This window comes from Mizuhopecten yessoensis, unplaced genomic scaffold (assembly GCF_002113885.1).
Source record: "Mizuhopecten yessoensis strain PY_sf001 unplaced genomic scaffold, ASM211388v2 scaffold8111, whole genome shotgun sequence".
In the NCBI taxonomy this organism is placed as follows: Eukaryota; Metazoa; Mollusca; class Bivalvia; order Pectinida; family Pectinidae; genus Mizuhopecten; species Mizuhopecten yessoensis.
In genome coordinates this window covers 420,964-442,169 of record NW_018407384.1, presented here as the reverse complement: position 1 = coordinate 442,169, position 21,206 = coordinate 420,964, and the positions used below count along the sequence as shown (strand labels likewise).

Genomic DNA, 21,206 nt, shown 5'->3' with positions numbered 1-21,206 from the left:
TTCCAGTCAAATATGGTTGATATCCACTTCTTAGTTCCAGAGAAGAAGTCGCTTAAAGCAGTATAGCCAAATACCCTTTTTGGCCCTGCCCGTCAGCCCCCTGGGGGGTCAGCCACACCATTTGTACAATTTTAAATCCCTGCCTCCCAGGAATGCTTTTGATCAAATATGATTGATATCCAGTGCACAGTTCTACAGAAGAAGTCGTTTGCGGCAATATAGCCAAATTGCCCCCTTTTGGCTCCGCCCCTAAGCCCCCTGGGGAGTCAGCCCCACCATTTGTACAATTTTGAATCCCCACCACCTAGGGATGCTTCTAGTCAAATTTAGTTTAATTCCAACCAGTGGTTAAGAAGAAGAAGTCGTTTAAAGAAATTGTTGACGTACGGACATACGGACGGACGGACGGACGACGAACGCCACGGTATGGCATAAGCTCACCTTGGTCCAGGTGAGTTAACAAGGGGGACAGACTTGATACAATGGGTACAGACTAGATACAAGGAGGACAGACTTGATACAAGGAGGACAGACTTGATACAATGGGTACAGACTTGATACAAGGAGGACAGACTTGATACAAGGAGGACAGACATGATACAATGGGTACAGACTTGATACAAGGGGGACTTGATACAATGGGTACAGACTTGATACAATGGGAACAGACTTGATACAATGGGTACGGACTAAATACAAGGGGGACAGACTTGATACAATGGGTACGGACTAGATACAAGGGGGACAGACTTGATACAATGGGTACGGACTAGATACAAGGAGGACAGACTTGATACAATGGGTACAGACTTGATACCAGGGGGACAGACTAGATACAATGGGAACAGACTTGATACAAGGGGTACAGACTAGATACAAGGGGGTACAGACTTGATACAATGGGTACAGACTTGATACAAGGGGGACAGACTAGATACAAGGGGGACAGACTTGATACAATGGGTACGGACTAGATACAAGGAGGACTTGATACAATGGGTACAGACTTGATACAATGGGGACAGACTAGATACAATGGGTACAGACTAGATACCAGAAGACAGACTTGATACAATGGGTACGGTATAGATACAAGGAGGACAGACTTGTTACAATGGGTACAGACTAGATACAATAGGGACAGACTTGATACAATGGGTACAGACTAGATACCAAGGGGGACAGACTAGATACAATGGGTACAGACTAGATACAATGTGTACAGACTAGATACAAGAAGACAGACTTGATACAATGGGTGCGGTATAGATACAAGGAGGACAGACTTGATACAATGGGTACAGACTTGATACAATGGGGACAGACTAGATACAAGGGGGACAGACTAGATACAAGGGGGACAGACTTGATACAATGGGTACAGACTAGATAGGGACAGACTTGATACAATGGGTACAGACTAGATAGGGACAGACTTGATACAATGGGTACAGACTAGATACAATGGGTACAGGGGGACAGACTAGATACAAGGGGGACAGACTAGATACAAGGGGGACAGACTAGATACAATGGGGACAGACTAGATACAATGGGGACAGACTAGATACAATGGGTACAGACTAGATACAAGGGGGACAGACTTGATACAATGGGTACAGACTAGATATAATGGGTACAGAATTGACACAATGGGTACAGACTTGACACAATGGGTACAGACTTGATACAATGGGTACAGACTTGATACAATGGGTATGGACTAGATACAATGGGGACAGACCTGACACAAGGGTACAGACTAGATATAATGGGTACAGACTTGACACAATGGGTACAGACTTGACACAATTTAATGGGTACATACTTGCTACAATGGGTACAGACTAGATACAAGGGGGACAGACTTGATACAACGGGGACAGACTTGATACAATGGGTACAGACTTGACACAATTTAATGGGTACATACTTGCTACAATGGGTACAAACTAGATACAAGGGGGACAGACTTGATACAACGGGGACAGACTTGATACAATGGGTACAGACTAGATACAAGGGGGACAGACTTGATACAAGAGGTAAAGACTAGATACAAGGGGTACAGACTTTATACAATGGGTACAGACTAGATCCAATGGGTACAGACTAGATACAATGGGTACAGACTTGATACAATGGGTACAGACTTGATACAATCGGTACAGACTAGATACAAGGGGGACTGACTTGATACAGTGGGTTGACTTGATACAAGGGGTACAGACTTGATACAATCGGGACAGACTAGATACAAGGGTGACAGACTTGATACAATGGGGAAGGTATAGATACAAGGAGGACATACTTGATACAATGGGTCCGGACTAGATACAAGGAGGACAGACTTTATACAATTGGTACAGACTTGATACACTGGGTACAGACTAGACACAAGGGGGACTGACTTTATACAGTGGGTTGACTTTATACAAGGGGTACAGACTAGATACGATGGGACAGACTTGATACAATCGGTACAGACTAGATAGATGCAATGGGTACAGACATGATACAATGGGTACGGTATAGATACAAGGGGGACAGACTGGATACAAGGGGGACAGACTAGATTCAATGGGTACATACTTGATACAATTGGTACAGACTTGATACAATGAGTACAGACTAGATACAATGTGTACAGTCTTGATACAATGGGTACCGACTAGATACAAGGGGGACAGACCTGATACAATGGGTACGGACTAGATACAAGGGGGTACAGACTTGATACAAGGGGTCTAGACTAGATACAAGGGGTACAGACTTGATACAGTGGGTAGACTTGGTACAATGGGTACAGACTACATACAATGGTACAGACTTGATACATTGGGTACAGACTAGATAGATGCAATGGGTATATACTTGATACAATGGCTACAGACTAGATACAATAGGTACAGACTAGATACAAGAAGACAGACTTGATAAAATGGGTACGGGATAGATACAAGGAGGACATACTTGATACAATGGCTACAGACTAGATACAATAGGTACAGACTAGATACAATGGCTACAGCCTAGATACAATGGGACAGACATGATACAATGGGTACGGGATAGATACAAGGAGGACATACTTGATACAATGGGTCCGGACTAGATACAAGGAGGAATGACTTGATACAATGGGTAGACTTGAAACAATGGGAACAGACTTGATACAAGGGGAACAGCCTAGATACAAGGGGGACAGACCTGATACAATGGGGACAGACTAGATACAATGAGTACAGACTAGATAGATGCAATGGGTACAGACATGATACAATGGGTACGGGATAGATACAAGGAGGACAGACTTGATACAAGGAGGACAGACTTTATACAATTGGTACAGACTTGATACAATCGGTACAGACTAGATACAATGGGTACAGACTAGATACAATGGGACAGACTTGATACAAGAGGGACTGACTTGATACAGTGGGTAGACTTGATACAATGGGTACAAGACTTGATACAATGGGTACAGACTAGATATAATGGGTACAGAATTGACACAATGGGTACAGACTTGACACAATGGGTACAGACTAGATACAATGGGTACAGCCTTGATACAATGGGTACAGACTAGATACAATGGGTACAAACTTACACTCAGTTTATCATCTCTGCTACTATTTAAGTAGATACAAGGGGGACTGACTTGATACAGTGCGTAGACTTGATACAATGGGTACAGACTAGATACAAGGAGGACATACTTGATACAATGGGTACAGACTTGATACAATGGGGACAGACTTGATACAATGGGTACAGACTAGATACAATGGGGACAGACTTACACTCAGTTTATCATCTCTGCTACTATTTAAGTAGATACAAGGGGGACTGACTTGATACAGTGCGTAGACTTGATACAATGGGTACAGACTAGATACGATGGGTACAGACTTGATACAATGGGTACAGACTAGACACAAGGGGGACAGACTTGATACAATGGGGACAGACTTGATACAAGGGGGACAGACTTGATACAATGGGTACAGACTAGATATAATGGGTACAGAATTGACACAATGGGTACAGACTTGACACAATGGGTACAGACTAGATACAATGGGTACAGACTAGATACAAGGGGGACTGACTTGATACAGTGGGTAGACTTGATACAATGGGGACAGACTAGATACAAGGGGGACTGACTTGATACAGTGCGTAGACTTGATACAATGGGTACAGACTAGATACAAGGGGGACAGACTTGATACAACGGGGACAGACTTGATACAATGGGTACAGACTTGATACAATGGGGACAGACTAGATATAATGGGTACAGAATTGACACAATGGGTACAGACTTGACACAATGGGTACAGACTTGATACAATGGGTACGGACTAGATACAAGGAGGACAGACTTGATACAATGGGTACAGACTTGATACAATGGGGACAGACTAGATATAATGGGTACAGAATTGACACAATGGGTACAGACTTGACACAATGGGTACAGACTTGATACAATGGGTACAGACTAGATACAAGGAGGACATACTTGATACAATGGGTACAGACTTGATACAATGGGTAGACTAGATACAAGGGGTACAGACTTGATACAATGGGTACAGACTTGATACAATGGGTACAGACTTGACACAATGGGTACAGACTAGATACAATGGGTACAGACTTACACTCAGTTTATCATCTCTGCTACTATTTAAGCTGTTGAGAACCGACAAGGAGCTTGCCCTTTTCATACTGAAAAATATAAGATGGGACAACATTACATACCGATATCAAATGACATAACTCGGCAACACAAAAATATAATCATGAGTGAAGCTCAAAACATTCTTACTACTTTTTTTAAGTGGGACCTGGTTTGTCCAGCCATTCTACTGTATAATTGTACAACAGAACCTTCTTGGTCCAGCCAATGTGTTTTTCTTGGCGTTTGGTTCCTTTTATCATGAAAGTTCTTTCTTTGCATTCTTGTCCTGATGAATAACTGTCTATTATTTTAACAAATTCACTGTACAATCAACATTAACTTCCAAAAGAGCTTTAAACACAAGGCTATTACTACAACTTATATATACTCTTACAAGTTAAACAATATTCAACAAACCATTTCATATTCAACTAAAATTCAAAACAATAGTGAATCTGGAAAACAATACATCACTAAAAATTTCTTCTTTTTATTTCAAGACCTGTATCATGATTCTTATTGGCAACGCTTCCATTATTAAACACAGGCTAAGTCTGAATTGGAGTGTATGAAAAAGCTGTAATATAAATTCAGGATTCTACATTTCTGCTGCCATACACCACATTGGTTGTATTCTATAAACTACAACAGACATCAGATGGCAGGGCTGCAGTGTTTGTAGCCCTTCCTGTGTATCATATATTCAACAGCAATGATCATGGTACATTTATTTCTGCCACATCACAAAAAGGACAGGTTTTATCTGCGACGTACTATACACACATCAACATGCACAGACATATTTATTACAGTCATATATTGACAACATATATATAATTGCATTGAAGATCATCCTGTATCATATTTTACAACAGGGCATTAAAATATCACCATGAACAGAAATATTCTTAAGGATGTACACCTCTGAGAAGTCAAAAATTTCCTGTATTAAACTTTTTTTCTTATATTGATTTTATGAAAAAGGAGATAATGGCATAGTAGAAAATGCAAAAAAAATATATGTCTGTGTGTTCGTTTTTGTGCTATGATCGGTCAAAGATACCAATTTAACACAATAGGTGATTTTAGGTGAATTTTCGGGTTTTGACCATTTGCAGAACAAATTCATACAATTTCTTCCAAGTGTGTTATCAGATAAGTATGAATGTTTGTAGAATTGATAAAAATATTATTTTCTTTTAAATTATGGAAGTGAAATTTATTAATTTTATCAATTTTACTCAGAAATGCGATTTTAGTTACCCCCAACCCTTTTTTTTAATGAAAAAATGCACATTTTTTCACCATTTTTTGCAGATTTAACGCTTGATATAAAAAATTCCTGTATTAAACTTTTTTTAGTATTCAATGAATCAAAAGAAAATGTGTTTCTCTTACTAAAACAGCCACAAAAATGGTGTGCTTCTTTTTTTGTCCCATTATTATTTGTGTTATTTTTCACCTTTTTCGGGGTCAAAAATCAAGTGCTTCAGTTACCCTAATATGTAAAAAAAAAATACCAATAATATATAACTTTCCACTTTTTTGCATATTATTTTAATCATATTGAACATTATAAAGTTGTACAGCAAGATTGAACCTGCTACATTTAAAAATGGTGACACAATGACAATTTAAGTGATCAATCTAGTGTAAAAAAAGGTGAAATTTTGCCCTTTGTGAAGCGCAAGAAATTCACATAAATACACTTTTTGAAAATGGCCGCCAAATTGGTCAATTTTTTCAAATTCTTGTAAAAAATGTTCTACACACAACAGACATCTAGTTTTTTGACATGTTTTTCAGATGTGTGTTTGCTATTAAACCTATCATAATTTGTTAAATATTACTAAAACCTGTTACACCAGATCAAAACGAGACTTGAACGTGACTGAAACCTCAGAAGAGTACATCCTTAAGGGAGAATACATTTACATGTTTTTTTCCCAAAATTAACCAACCTCAGAAGAGTACATCCTTAAGGGAGAATACATTTACATGTTTTTTTCCCAAAATTAACCATACATATGGTTACAGCTGTCTTACAATAATAAATTAACTGAGAGTCTCATGATAAAGATCTGATGCTACAAAAATCTCAAGAGTATTTTATGGTAGTTGCCATTTTTCAAAATTAAAGTACATTATTGCATGATGGTATACAAGTTTTCTACTTGTAGTAATACCGGAATGGCTAGTTACTAGTTAACATCTAGTTATATGTTACGATACAGTACCAGTGCCTGCACAGAACTATACAGGTACATAATATAAAACATCATTATTTCATAATCTTGTATCACTATGTCATATCATTTTCCTGAAGTTAAAATAAGCACAAATGCCAAAAGACCAGCTTAAACCCAGTTAATCTAGACATTGATATTAGTTAAATCTCAATCTTGCCGATCAAAACAATATATACAGAAACTGAAAAACATAGAAATGACAATTCTCATTAAAGACTTTAACTTTGAGAAGTTCTGTTTATGTTCATGGCAGCGAGCTCTGCTGGTTTTACATAGATGCTGAATAGTTCAATAGTTGGAAGGTTAGCTCTGTGTAAGTTATGGTCTGAAGTCGAGTAGTTTGTTGGTTGTAAGGTCTATTTAATGTTATGGTTGGAAGGTTTGTAAAGGTTTAGGGTTGAATGCTGTGCATATATTTATGGTTGGAAGTCCTGCATGGGTTTATGGTTAGAAGTCCTACATGGGTTTATGGTTGGAAGTCCTACATGGGTTTATGGTTGGAAGTCCTGCATGGGTTTATAGTTGGAAGGTCCAAGTAAGTATATGGTTGCAAGTTTTATAGAGGATGAGTTTTTGAATCAGTGTAGGTATATGGTAGGAAAGTCTGTGCAGATTTATGGTTGGAAGGTCTGTGTAGGTTTATGGTTGGAAGGTCTGTGCAGATTTATGGTTGGAAGGTCTGTGCAGGTTTATGGTTGAAAGGTCTGTGCAGATTTATGGTTGGAAGGTCTGTGTAGGTTTATGGTTGGAAGGTCTGTGCAGATTTATGGTTGCAGGTTCTATGTAGGATTAGTATTTGAAGCTGTGTAGGGTTATGATTGGAAGGTGTGGGCAGTTTTACGGTTTGAAAGTCTATGTAGCTTTATAGCTGAAAGGTCTCTTTAGGGTAATAGTTGGAAGGTTAGTGGAGGTTTATGGTTGGAAGGTCGGTGAAGGTTAAAGGTTGGAAGCTGTATACTTTTATGGTTGGAACATCTGTAAGTACCATAGGGTTTGTTATAAGCATGTTTCACTACAGTTAACTTGTTTTTCAGCTCCTTTTTGCATAAACATGCTTGAATGTAGCGAACTTATTTCGTAAGTCCTCGGAGGTTTGTTACAAACAAATTATGTAGATCCCCTGGGATCAATTAACATGTTTTACTTTACATCTTAGGTCCCGTTGAGTTCATTGTAAACCAGTTTTATAATGTTAAGTTTTCCGCTTTTGGTTTGTTATAAAATATGTTTACCCTAGAAACAAATTAATTCTGTCACCAGGGGTTTATTTTACACATGTTTTACTGCACAGAACTGTTTTTGTATACCCTTGCAGTCTGTGATAAACAAGTTTTATATGAGATTTACGCCATTCTTGCCTTGAAACAGAGAACTTTGTCAATATTAATTTGATCATTTTTGCAGTGCAATCATGAAATTTGTAAACTTATGTGGTGGTTTGGCATGAAAGGATTATGCTAATGAGGCATGTCTGAAAGATTATGCTAATGAGATGGGTTCGATTGTGGAAGGATTATGCTAATGAGGTGGGTCTGGTGTGGAAAGATTATGATTATGAGGCAAGACACAAACCTTGACCTAGACGAATTCCAGTAGTGAGGTATGGGTGTGTCATACCAACTGTAGCAGGGAAGAAAACCAAGTAAAACAAGCAAAAAAGGAGATTTTCATAAAGATCTAAATAAATAGTAATCAAAACTCAAAGTAAGAAAGAAAGAAAGAAAGAAATGAAAGAACAAGCAATAAGAAACAAAGAATCTACTCCTTGCCTTGCTACTAATAGTGATGTATGTAAATATGTCTGACTATTTTGTATGTGAAAATCTCATGTTAATCACATATTGGTAGGGTGTTAGACACTTTTAACATAAAACGTTAGGCAATAATTATGTACATATACATTGTACTGGTTACATTAATAAGATCAGTTATGTAGTGAATATGACATAGAAAGAAAACATTGGTTAAAAAAACTACAGACCAAATCCATATGAAAAACCAACAACCAGGCCCTGGTTTTACGAATGTTCCTGAACTTAAAAGTTTTTTCGTCAAATATTTTCCCTATAAAAAAATCTGAAGTCTTTGATCAGGTGATTCATGAAACCAAAGCCTGACATCGTAGTGTCCCAGCTCTTTACAACTTACTGGTATACATTAAATAAAATTTTATACATTTTTTTACGGGTTGGTAAATATGTACGGTATACAGGGTCTTATAACACTTAAGAAATGTTTCTGTGCGGCAATTCAATGACTAGTACGATATGTGCTGTCGCCTTCGTCAGACAAATGATGAGTTTAGTGTGTATGTACACCAAGATGTTGAAAATGTGAGTGATGACCAACAAACTGACAAATCGATTTGGCTGCGCTATAACCATATATACAATTGGGTGTTAGGTGCTGGAGTTTGACAGGTCCTGCTGCAAGTCATGGATTTGCTAAAATTGGTGCTGACAACATGTTTCAGCTTACCAGATGCCATCTATCTGCAATGCTTTGGCACAGCTATGGGCAGTCCAGTGTCACCTATAGTGGCCAATAGTGGAACATCTGGAGCAAGAAGCAATAGCTGTTGCTCTTATAGAGCCAAGCTATTATTGGAAACAATATACTGATGACACAATGGTGATAACCAAAAAAGGGTCAAAGGAGGTCTGATTACACATATCAACACCTTATTGTCCAAAACTGAGTGTAGTTCACATATGGGGAACAAATGATGGCATCATGCCATTCCATGAAACTTTTCTCATAAAGAAAGATGAAGAAGTAACGACGGTATTGGTATGAAGGATAAAGATACACACATGCCAGTATCTGAAAGCCGACAAAACCTACAATATCCTAGTACACACTAAGGATTAAACACCTTATTGCAGCATACGCGTGCAAAAATGGATGCAGGAACTGAGACACATCATGTGTCAGAAATTCAGAATACTGGAAAGCGGTTTGTGATCTGACTTTGGCGAACACCAGAAAGACAAGACGAAAAGAAAATCACTGGAAAAGATATATTTTTACATAAAAAAACAACCTCCCAGTAAGAATCAAGATTTATCCTGCAATTGGTTGTGATATTGAAATGTATCAGAAGTTCTTACATTACTGGAAATGTGCATATAAACACCAATCTTTCGGCTTCCTCTGTTCAGAAAGCAAGCAATCAAAGGGAATCATATGAAAAAGTCTGAATTTATGAATATTGCTCAATGCAAGATCAAATTGCATGTTATGATTTTTGTACAAGAGTGCCCGAAAAAAATCTCCCCACCATTGGGAGAGAAATCACCCTACAATGTGTTTTGAAGTCATCACATGTAAAGCAGTCCATGATCAATAATCTGGCACTCACGGATCACGTCACACAGCAAATTCAGGTTATTGATCGGGAAAATTCTACAGTGTTTGACAGAGAAAGCAACCTGTTTAAACAGCAGATAAAGGAAGCTATCTGGACACACCACAGGGGGCTAGTACTCAACTGAAACGAAGGCTCTTGTACATCTATGGCAAGGTCCTAGATTTAGCATAGCGACATGGATTTGTCTATTTGATTGTCATTTCTTACATTGTTAACATTTAAGCATACATACACATAAACAGAAGGTGAATCAATTGCACATTCAGGTTGATACATTTGTCATTTGTCTGATAAAGGTTATAGTAACATAGCAGTCATAACAGGTCACAGTTACATCTGACTTGTTGTGCTAATGAACCTGTTTACAACAAACATCAATATATATTTAAATATGAAACAGAAACCTCACACCAAAATAAACTGGTACAATGTACTGCCTGGTTTAAAACTAGCAGATTACAACATTAGTTGGTATATAGCAATCCCACACCCTCAACAGTACATATGTCTTACAAGGTAAAGACCACACCCTCAGCAGTACATAAGTCTTATAAGGTAAAAACCACATCCTCAACCGAGGTCTTACTGCATACATACTATGTCATCTCATAGACAAAGTACACATACACCAGGAAAACATACTACCTATAATATAAGCAAGGCAAGGCTAGGCATAGTTTCTATTACCAAGAGACATTTTAGCGGCCCAGGTTTGCATCGACACCCACGGAGTTGTGTGAGAATGCACTTCCTCCAAGTGAAGAGGTGGTAACAAAGTCGCTTACCTGCCAGAATTTTCTTCCCCTGGACCTTTTCCTTTCAATTTCTGCACCAATTTGGCACTGCTTCGTCTTATGGAAGCTCTCAGTTTGGAAAATGAGCCACTGCGCTTTAATTTCCCCTTGAGAGGAAATTTTAAACAGGTCAGTTTTACAGAAATGGCATCACAACTGACTACCAGGACTGGAATAGTTCTACTGAGTTTTCATTTCATTTCTTACCGTATTTAGTTATGATTCTTTTATACCGATAAAATGTTTCACCAGATTTTTAAAAATCAAATTCAGAGGTTTTATCAAATTAAAACTCATTTTATCCCTTTCACCCAAAGGAGATTTAAGAACAGAAAACACTGCTCCCAAGGTTTCTTTAACAATTTGTATGTCCTATTGTAGAAATAGTTCTTGCATACAACCGTAATCTGTTCCAAAACAAGATTAACGTCTACAAGACATCAAAACTTTGTGTACAAGTCCAGACATACATTTGTATGAAATGTTCTGAACAGTTCTACACATTTTTTGTATTAGTTCAAAATGCTAATCAGATTTGTTTTAATTTGCATTTGAGCCAAGTCAAAGTTTAATAGAAAATTTGAACTACACTACCATTACCAAAATAAGATTTAATAGGAAATCAAATGGTTAATGATGTCTTGGTGGCAGTTTGAGAGAGAAAAAAAGGAAAAAATATTGAAACTTACATCAAAGTGAAGGATGCCGTTTGAAAATCAAAACAGAAATAAAACAAAATTATTAGAACTTATACATGACATGTAAGGAGTCAGTGTGGAGACTTGTCGACTAACACGGTAAATAGCGAGATATTTCATTCATTGGCAGTTACTACACATTCTAGACTTTTATTTTACCAACAACACTGACGATTCTGTTAGAAAACAAAAGGACGGTCATGCAAGGAAGCCTGCAGGGTGTTAGTGCACAGCTGGACTATACAGACAGGACCATACCCACTAAACATTCTCTATCGCAAATCTCATTTAGTTACGGAAGAAATTAAAGAAACATTACAACACAGGTAATTCCAGACTACCATCAGCATTTAACTTCAAAAACAGATTTTACAGCAATACAAGTCTTATAAATAAATCAGCCAATTTCAAACAAACTTGTAAGCCTCCATGTCAATACTGCTACAGGTACATTCCTCCATACTAGCATTCCAATGAAACAAACTGTGACCAGAATTTTCATTCACAAATCTATTTGAATTTGATGCAGCTGAAATCAAACCATCAGTGTATTAACATTTTTTAAGTGTCTTGCACTGAAAGTAACCAACATGTATGCAGTCTGTTCAGGTGATGCTGATGGTGATCTTATCAAAGTCTTCAAAGTGCTTGATGAGGATGGGGAAGTGAAGCCATACAGGTTAGCTACTGTGGCAGGTGTAGGGATTAGAGGAAAGTGCAAAAACAGGGGTCAGTCTACTAGAGATAGGGGCTAAAGCTGGTCAGTCAAAACCGTGTTTGGTCCTTGGTCAGTTGGAGGCAAGTAATACACAGCCATGTTCAGCCATTTTCTTGACATATTAAATCTAATCTACTGAATAAATCCTTAAAAATGATTTATATTTTAGCAAGCAGATTTACTAAAACTATGAAGAAATGATTATAGAAAATTGGTAAGATATAAGCATATTTTCCCCCCATCTATTCCTCATGCAAATCCCATTCCCAAACGTGCATGCTTATTATCATCACAGTAATTGTAGTAATTAGTAGCACTACCCATCATTGTGAATATCTTAAAGATTTCTATATAAAAAACATTCCCCCCCCCNAATGGTCTTGTCAATTGTTAAAGTGAACAAGTGTTCAGTCGTCTGAAGACTCCCAAGGGACTATATTATAGAAATAAATATATGAAAAGGGGTAAGAAAGCACTGTTTTTGTGACTCACACCATCCAATTTATTTTTACTTGGGGCCTAATGGATAAATATTTTGTTCTTTTTGATCTACCATTCATTGTAATATTGATTATAAATGCCACCTTGCCCCCTTCCCAAAACTCTCAATACATTTTCTTCAATTTTCAAAAATGTTGAAGTTCTCGTTAATTAAAGTATGGACAAATTTTATCAGACAAGATCAACATAAAATATCCCTAAACACCATATCTTTAAAAAATAAATAAAAAAATACTACCATGTAGCAAAAAAAAAGCTAAGGAAACTGCAAGAAGATAAAGGCAGTATTTGTACTGTTGCAGTTGATGGGCATTCTGCCAAGCAAGGTAAAGCTAGGGTAAACTAGAGATGGAAGCCCACTACCAAGTTATCATTCCACAGGGAGTACAGGAACAGACAAAGATGGGAGTGAGCCAATAGATGGACATAACGGTATATGTCATCAATAAGTTTCCAGTTTTACAACAGAACACTGACTACAGAGAATATGACCCACAATTACTCTAGAATTATTAGCGAAGCAAATGGGAAATAGTTCCAACTTGTTGTATTTTCATTTTTCAAAATAGCACAATTTTGAAAAAAAATCATAAAAATTTTAGAGTCCCATGTTAATTTGTTAATTTGAATAGTCATTGAAGCATGTTACAGTTAGTAAAATTGCCCAAGCATTTAGTACTTCATTGTTTAAAGAATCCATCATGTTGGAGGCCTATTTCACAAAGGACATTGGCTGTGAATTACTTGATAAATGGCCCTACTCGGAGCCCCTCCCTGACCATCAAAGACCTATACTCACATCTTCACCATCACCATTATCAATGCTATCCACGGGGTCCCGACGGGGAATTCGGTCCCTGCTGTTAGAGCGACGTCTATACCCCTGGACCTGATTGTTTGGTGGGTGTTCCTTATAGTCACTGCCTAGAACTTCGGCTATTTTGGTCTGTTTAACTACATCCAGAGCCTAGCGTAAAACCAAAACAAGCCGCGTCAAAGCCAGACAGGGGCAAAAACTTACAGAAGTAACTTAAAACTTTCAACTAAAAAAAAATCTTCTGGGGGGGGGGGGGGGGGGGGGGGAGTTGTAATATAAACATATCGACTGATACATAGAAAAAATATAACGCAGTACAGGCTGAATCATCATTTTAGATGTAAAAATAGATTTTGAAAGGAAAACGTCCAAACTGAGATTTCATTCCTTACTTGGTATATGTAGTTTCTTCTGTGTCACTTGCTCAGCCTTGCCTTGCCTTGTCACATATTTGTTAACACATAAGTTACTGACTTTAATTTTATATGGGTGCAAATGAAACACCCAATGTCCTGTTCAGGATGGGTGGTGTGATTAAAGCTGTACAGAAAACTTCCTACAAGCAGTGATCCTACGACGCCTGCTGTTTTAGATAGCCACACAAATCCAAAGCCATTAGCTACCAGACCCATAGCCTTTCCAGTCTTTTTGGATGAGGTAAGTTCCAGGCTGCAGTGATACACGCCAGTCTGCACACAGGCAGCTAGCGTGTCCTGGTCTACCGTACTTACATAGTTGTGTTTATCCAGGGCCCGCTGTAGGGGCACCGGCGACAGGATTAAGGAGTCCTGTGAGGACCATACAGGGTATTATAGATATAGTCTCTCACCTGTGGTCCCTTCTTATATTACTACAATATAGGTCTACACTAAATCAAACACCTGTTGGAAGTCACATCCTCAATCAGATATACCCGTCATCAAATTAAGTTCAACAAGGAAAGACATGATAAAGAAGTTCAATCTGGTAAAATAATGTTTCAAGATAATTATTATTATCTTCAGTGACAATTTCCCCCCAAAACAAAAATTTCTAAAAAACAATAATATATATTTAACAGTAGAACAATCTCATACTACATAAAATATCTATAACAGACACTCACAAATAAATTCGCCGATGTGACTTCCAGTGGTTGAATTGTCCGAGTATGAAAGGTTTGGGATATACAGCGAGTACGCAGAGCATGCAATGATAAAACACTCACATTTCTCTTGGACCTCATGGCACACTCTTCTAGTGTCTCCGCGGCCTCATACTTTCCCTGTCTTCTATAGAGGGCACCAAGGTTCTTCAAGGTCGTCGTCACTGTGGGGCTGGGGGTAGAATGTTCACATATCGGAGTTATTATCTTTTACTATTGAAAATGATGTTCTGAAAGTAAGCATGCTTTTCTTTTTGTGCACTGTCCCATATATCTTGTATCGGCCAATGTTCACCTTGAATATCAGGTAGATTATATATAATTACCAATCTGTTTATCCCTGTTACATGGATGAACAAATATCATTAAGCATCAAGTTAGGAGCAGATTCTTGTCATACTTCAGGATTTTTAAAGAAATCTAAACAACAACATTTAAGTACCATGTTTGGACGAATCACAGCGATATTTACCGTCCATTAGCATCGAGTAACAATGCCTTCAATGTCAGCCATTTGTGACATATAAAACAAATTTTTATTATTTCAAAAAGGTATGACAATAGAAAATATATCGAAGGTAGAATAATGAGGTTCACAATAAATCCTGGTACTTGTATGAAATGTACTAAATCAAAGAAGAGTTTAATAGAAACCTTCAATAAAGTGAACAACCTAGATTGTGGTTCTTACCTGTCAATAACCAAGATGGTGTTTCTTACCTGTCTACTTTAGCAGCTTTGTGCCAACCTCCATATTCTGGCATGGGGGTACCATCTTTGTATTTACCCTGAAACAATAAATCAATCATTTATTTTTCTGTGTAAAGGAAAAGGTTGAATCACCCCCACATATCAATTTACAAATTGATTTATATTCATCATAATTTAACAAAACATGACAATCACATGAGGGTGAAATTACAAATTTGTCATGAAAACACATTTTTATTATACTATGAATGTTTTCTCAATTAAAACCTTTTTCTAAAATTGTAATGAAAGTAAAACTTTTAAGTATTTGACATAAGGCTAACAGCTATGCCTTGGATCCAGTATGTATATCAATACATATATATCATGTACAATAGCATGCACAATGTATGTCCTGGTCTGAATACTTAGCATAAAGAAATGTTTGTGAATTGCTGTGGTCCAAGCTAACATAGGAATACAGCCTCCTGATTGTGTAGGCATAACATGCTATAGCAAATTAGTTCACTTATGTTTGATGTTAATCTCGTGAACATTGAAGCATAATAATCCCATTTGCGGTGAAGGATACACCTACTGTAGTTCTAATACCACCGTAAGTCAGCATTATACTCAATGCTGAAGTTGCCTTAATATTTTATGTCAGAGTATTTTTAATTTATGCTTGTAAAAGAATATTGTATTTTACTGTGTCAAATCATTCTGATGATCATTTTCATAATACTTTCCTGGTATAATAAATTTGGTGGTTTCAGAGCCATCATGTGTACTATAATAAAAACTGTCAGTATGAATTCATTCCGTGAATCAACAGCTTGGCATAATATCAGCAGCAAAAAAAAAAAAGGAATATTATAAGGCCTCATAGCCATAAGCTTGTGGAGTTAGGCATCACAGAAATAAGGTAGAGTAATAAACCAGGTGTTAGTGTATAGGTCATGCCATTGCTGTACAGGTAAAAACCAGGTGTAAAGACATCAGGTACACCTATAATAACCAGGTGTAAAGAGATCAGGTAAACCTATAATAACCAGGTTTAAAGAGATCAGGTACACCTATAATAACCAGGTGTAAAGAGATTAGGTACACCTATAATAACCAGGTTTAAAGAGATCAGGTACACCTATAATAATCAGGTGTAAAGGGGTCAGGGGTCAGGTACACCTATAATAGCCTGCAGGTGTAAAGAGATCAGGTACACCTATAATAATCAGGTGTAAAGAGATCAGGTACATCTACACTAACCAGGTGTAAAGAGATCAGGTACACCTTTAATAACCAGGTGTAAAGAGATCAGGTACACCTATAATAACCTGCAGGTGTAAAGAGATCAGGTACACCTATAACAATCAGGTGTGAAGAGATCAAGTACACCTATAACAATCAGGTATAAAGAGATCAGGTACACCTATAATAATCAGGTGTAAAGAGATCAGGTACACCTACACTAACCAGGTGTAAAGAGATCAGGTACACCTATGATAACTAGGTGTAAAGAGATCAGGTACACCTATAATAACCAGGTGTAAAGAGATCAGGTACACCTTTAATAACCAGGTGTAAAGAGATCAGGTACACCTATAATAATCAGGTGTAAAGGGGTCAGGTACACCTATAATAATCAGGTGTAAAGGGGTCAGGTACACCTATAATAAGCAGGTGTAAAGACATCAGGTACACCTATAATAACCAGGTGTAAAGAGATCAGGTACACCTTTAATAACCAGGTGTAAAGAGATCAGGTACACCTATAATAACCAGGTGTAAAGACATTAGGTACACCTATAATAATCGTGTGTAAAGACATTAGGTACACCTACAATAATCAGGTATAAAGAGATCAGGTACACCTATAATAATCAGATGTAAAGACATTAGGTACACCTATAATAATTGGGTGTAAAGACATTAGGTACACCTATAATAATAGGGTGTAAAGACATTAGGTACACCTATAATAATCGGGTGTAAAGATATTAGGTACACCTTTAATAATCAGGTGTAAAGCCATTAGGCACACCTATAATAATTGGGTGAAAAGAAATCAGGTAAACCTATAATAATCGGGTGTAAAGACATTAGGTACACCTATAATTATCGGGTGTAAAGACATTAGGTACACCTAAAATAATCGGGTATTAAGACATTAGGTACACCTATAATGATCGGGTGTAAAGACATTAGGTACACCTAAAATAATCGGGTGTAAAGACATTAGGTACACATATAATAATCAGGTGTAAAGCCATTAGGTACACCTATAATAATCAGAAATAAAGACATTTGGTACACCTACAATAAACAGGTGTAAAGACATCAGGTACACCTATAATTATCGGGTGTAAAGACATTAGGTACACCTATAATAATCGGGTGTAAAGACATTAGGTACACCTATAATAATCAGGTGTAAAGCCATTAGGTAAACCTATAATAATCGGGTGTAAAGACATTAGGTACACCTATAATGATCGGGTGTAAAGACATTAGGTNCATTAGGTAAACCTATAATAATCAGGTGTAAAGACATTAGGTATACCTATAATGATCGGGTGTAAAGACATTAGGTACACCTATAATAATCAGGTGTAAAGCCATTAGGTACACCTATAATAATCAGAAATAAAGACATTTGGTACACCTACAATTAACAGGTGTAAAGACATCAGGTACACCTATAATAATCGGGTGTAAAGACATTAGGTACACCTAAAATAATCGGGTGTAAAGACATTAGGTACACCTATAATAATCAGGTGTAAAGCCATTAGGTACACCTATAATAATCAGAAATAAAGACATTTGGTACACCTACAATTATCAGGTGTAAAGACATCAGGTACACCTATAATAATCGGGTGTAAAGACATTAGGTACACCTAAAATAATCGGGTGTAAAGACATTAGGTACACCTATAATAATCAGGTGTAAAGGGGTCAGGTACACCTATAATAACCAGGTGTAAAGACATCAGGTACACCTATAATAACCAGGTGTAAAGAGATCAGGTACACCTATGATAATCAGGTGTAAAGACATTAGGTACACCTAAAATAATTGGGTGTAAAGACATTAGGTACACCTAAAATAATTGGGTGTAAAGACCTTAGGTACACCTAAAATAATCGGGTGTAAAGACATTAGGTACACCTATAATAATAGGGTGTAAAGACATTAGGTACACCTATAATAATCGGGTTTAAAGACATTAGGTACACATTAAATAATCGGGTGTAAAGACATTAGGTACACCTAAAATAATCGGGTGTAAAGACATTAGGTACACCTATAATAATCGGGTGTAAAGACATTAGGTACACCTATAATAATAGGGTGTAAAGACATTAGGTACACGTATAATAATCAGGTGTAAAGACACAGGCTCTGGTGATAAGCCACAACAAAAACAAGTCTGTTTAGGGTTATCTAAATACACAACACAAAACCCCAATTTTTCCTCAACCCTTAAATTGAAATGTGGCTAACTGGAACCTTTTTAGATATAACGTTTATCAGTGTACTGCTAGATTTTTCTAATTTGTATCATTTTCAATGTGGCCTGTCAGATATTAGCCTCTTCTTACATAATATATCTTGAACCCCTAGATTCCTTACCAAGACACCAAGTACTAGCCTGCTGACCCTGAGTTAGGATGATAATGTATTTTTCTCTTATTTTGATAAATAATGAATCAATATTTCCAATACTTCATTCCTCTCTCAACTTATTTTAGGATTCACTCTTATTTGGTATCAATACACAAATTTGAAAAGGAAGAAAAACATCACGGTAAAACAGAATATTTTGATATCTTACAGTAGAATTACTTGACAGAATCAGTAATATTAAATTCTTTTTACCGACTTAATGAACATGGAAGTGAGAATTGAAAAAGAGACGTGTATATAGAGGAATGGTGGAAATGCTTTATACTGGAACCAGGACTTCAGGATTCAAGATTTCAGAACTAGATAGAATATTTGGGATTGCAAGGAATTCCTTCTAATTAAAATGCAAGGCGACTGTCTACCAGCACCAACTAAAAGTATCCCAACACATACCTTTTTCACCTGGTAAGAGAGATTATATATAGGGTATGTTAAGTATCAGTGTTAGCACTCACATCGTTTTAAAAAATGTTGGATTACAAGTATATGTTACGGTTACATAAATTATAGAAAACATTGTGGTCTCTCAGTATGTGACATTGAAATAACAATAACAACAATCATACTGACTCACATGATAGTTCATTACAGAATTGGTTTTAAAGTGTTTATCTTCACTTAAAATTGCCAATAAATCAAGGCAATTTTTAATAGATTAAAGAAATAATCACGCTTTCATACACAATAATTGTTTAAAGATTTTAGTATTGAGCTATTTCAGATGTTGAGATAAGGCTAAGATAAGAATATTTCTAGATTTAAATATTGTGTATCCCTTAGTTGTACAATCAATCTTCACAAAAAAAAGAAGTAAACTTTTTTGTATTTCTTCCTTTTTATAAAACCTATAACTTCTGAACAGTGTGGGAATTTTCAGTATTTTCCAAGTGTACAGCAGAATTTCCTACCACAATAACATGTAGCACTAGAGTCATTAAAATCTTACCACCAAGCACAGCTGTTTTATGAAGCTATAAGTGATTCCCTACACCTGTTATCCACCACCTAATACACGGATTATCTCCCTTGTTTACTACTGCTACCTACATTACAGGGTGTCACACACAGGCCACACACAGTTTACATGCTGGCTGGCTCTAATGTCTGTTTACCTTATTTTCCTCTCTCTCCTCAGCCTGCATCCAGATAGGTTTGTTCTCCCCTGTAATACAGCACACAATCACCATTCAGCATATATAACATTACTAGTAAAATAGGTATGATTCCTCTAGTTAAAGGCTGTTGTTCAGCTTGATTTAGATAAACTACAACAATTTAATATACTTCTTCCACTATATGTATATCTGAATACAGCAAAAGCACAAGATTACAACCAAGCTAATACAAAATGATTAGACAAATTCTGATTATATGTAAATGGGGGGAACTCTAGGTTATACTTGGAACAGTAAAAGATTTGCTACTTTCACTTATCACTCTACACAGCTGTGTAAACAATACAATAAAGTGAGAGCCTTGATAGTCAATATGGACATTTTGGATTCAAAATCATATTTCAATCTAAATTTACTCATTATTGAAGCATGATTTTTAACTTGAGAAACCATGAATTAGTCTATGAGACTGTTTAATCAAGACTAACAAGTTTCTATTGTACAGCTGACAAGCTTACTTGTATTAGACATAAGCAGGTTAAAAAGCCCAGGTAAACTTACCATCAACTTTACCAAACTCTTTTTCGTGTGCTCTGGTGAGGACCTCCTTATACAAAGCTTCGGCCTGTTTGTATTTTCCTTGTTTTAAGTATGCAGACGCCTTTAATAGAAAATTGACAATTTTACCATTTGTTTTTACAAAAATGATTGTCCGAGTGAAAC

General features: G+C 36.8%; 1 protein-coding gene across 17 annotated transcripts in view; it reads right to left on the bottom strand.

The window, feature by feature from the left end:
* The window catches only part of LOC110454909 (kinesin light chain-like), a 56,413-nt gene that overhangs the window by 6,076 nt on the left and 29,131 nt on the right, over positions 1 to 21,206 (bottom strand). For 8 of the 17 annotated variants that reach the window (XM_021504706.1, XM_021504703.1, XM_021504705.1 and 5 more), the window contains 9 exons: positions 21,045 to 21,144; positions 20,481 to 20,530; positions 19,762 to 19,770; positions 15,708 to 15,775; positions 15,051 to 15,159; positions 13,826 to 13,993; positions 11,101 to 11,216; positions 8,518 to 8,565; positions 4,677 to 4,743 (listed from right to left, as the gene is read on the bottom strand). In XM_021504706.1, coding sequence (XP_021360381.1) covers positions 4,677 to 4,743; positions 8,518 to 8,565; positions 11,101 to 11,216; positions 13,826 to 13,993; positions 15,051 to 15,159; positions 15,708 to 15,775; positions 19,762 to 19,770; positions 20,481 to 20,530; positions 21,045 to 21,144 — 735 coding nt within the window. Of the gene's footprint in view, positions 1 to 4,676; positions 4,744 to 8,517; positions 8,566 to 11,100; positions 11,217 to 13,825; positions 13,994 to 14,574; positions 14,632 to 15,050; positions 15,160 to 15,707; positions 15,776 to 19,761; positions 19,771 to 20,480; positions 20,531 to 21,044; positions 21,145 to 21,206 lie in introns of all 17 variants that reach the window. The other 9 variants (XM_021504708.1, XM_021504707.1, XM_021504718.1 and 6 more) reach the window with 7 other exon arrangements.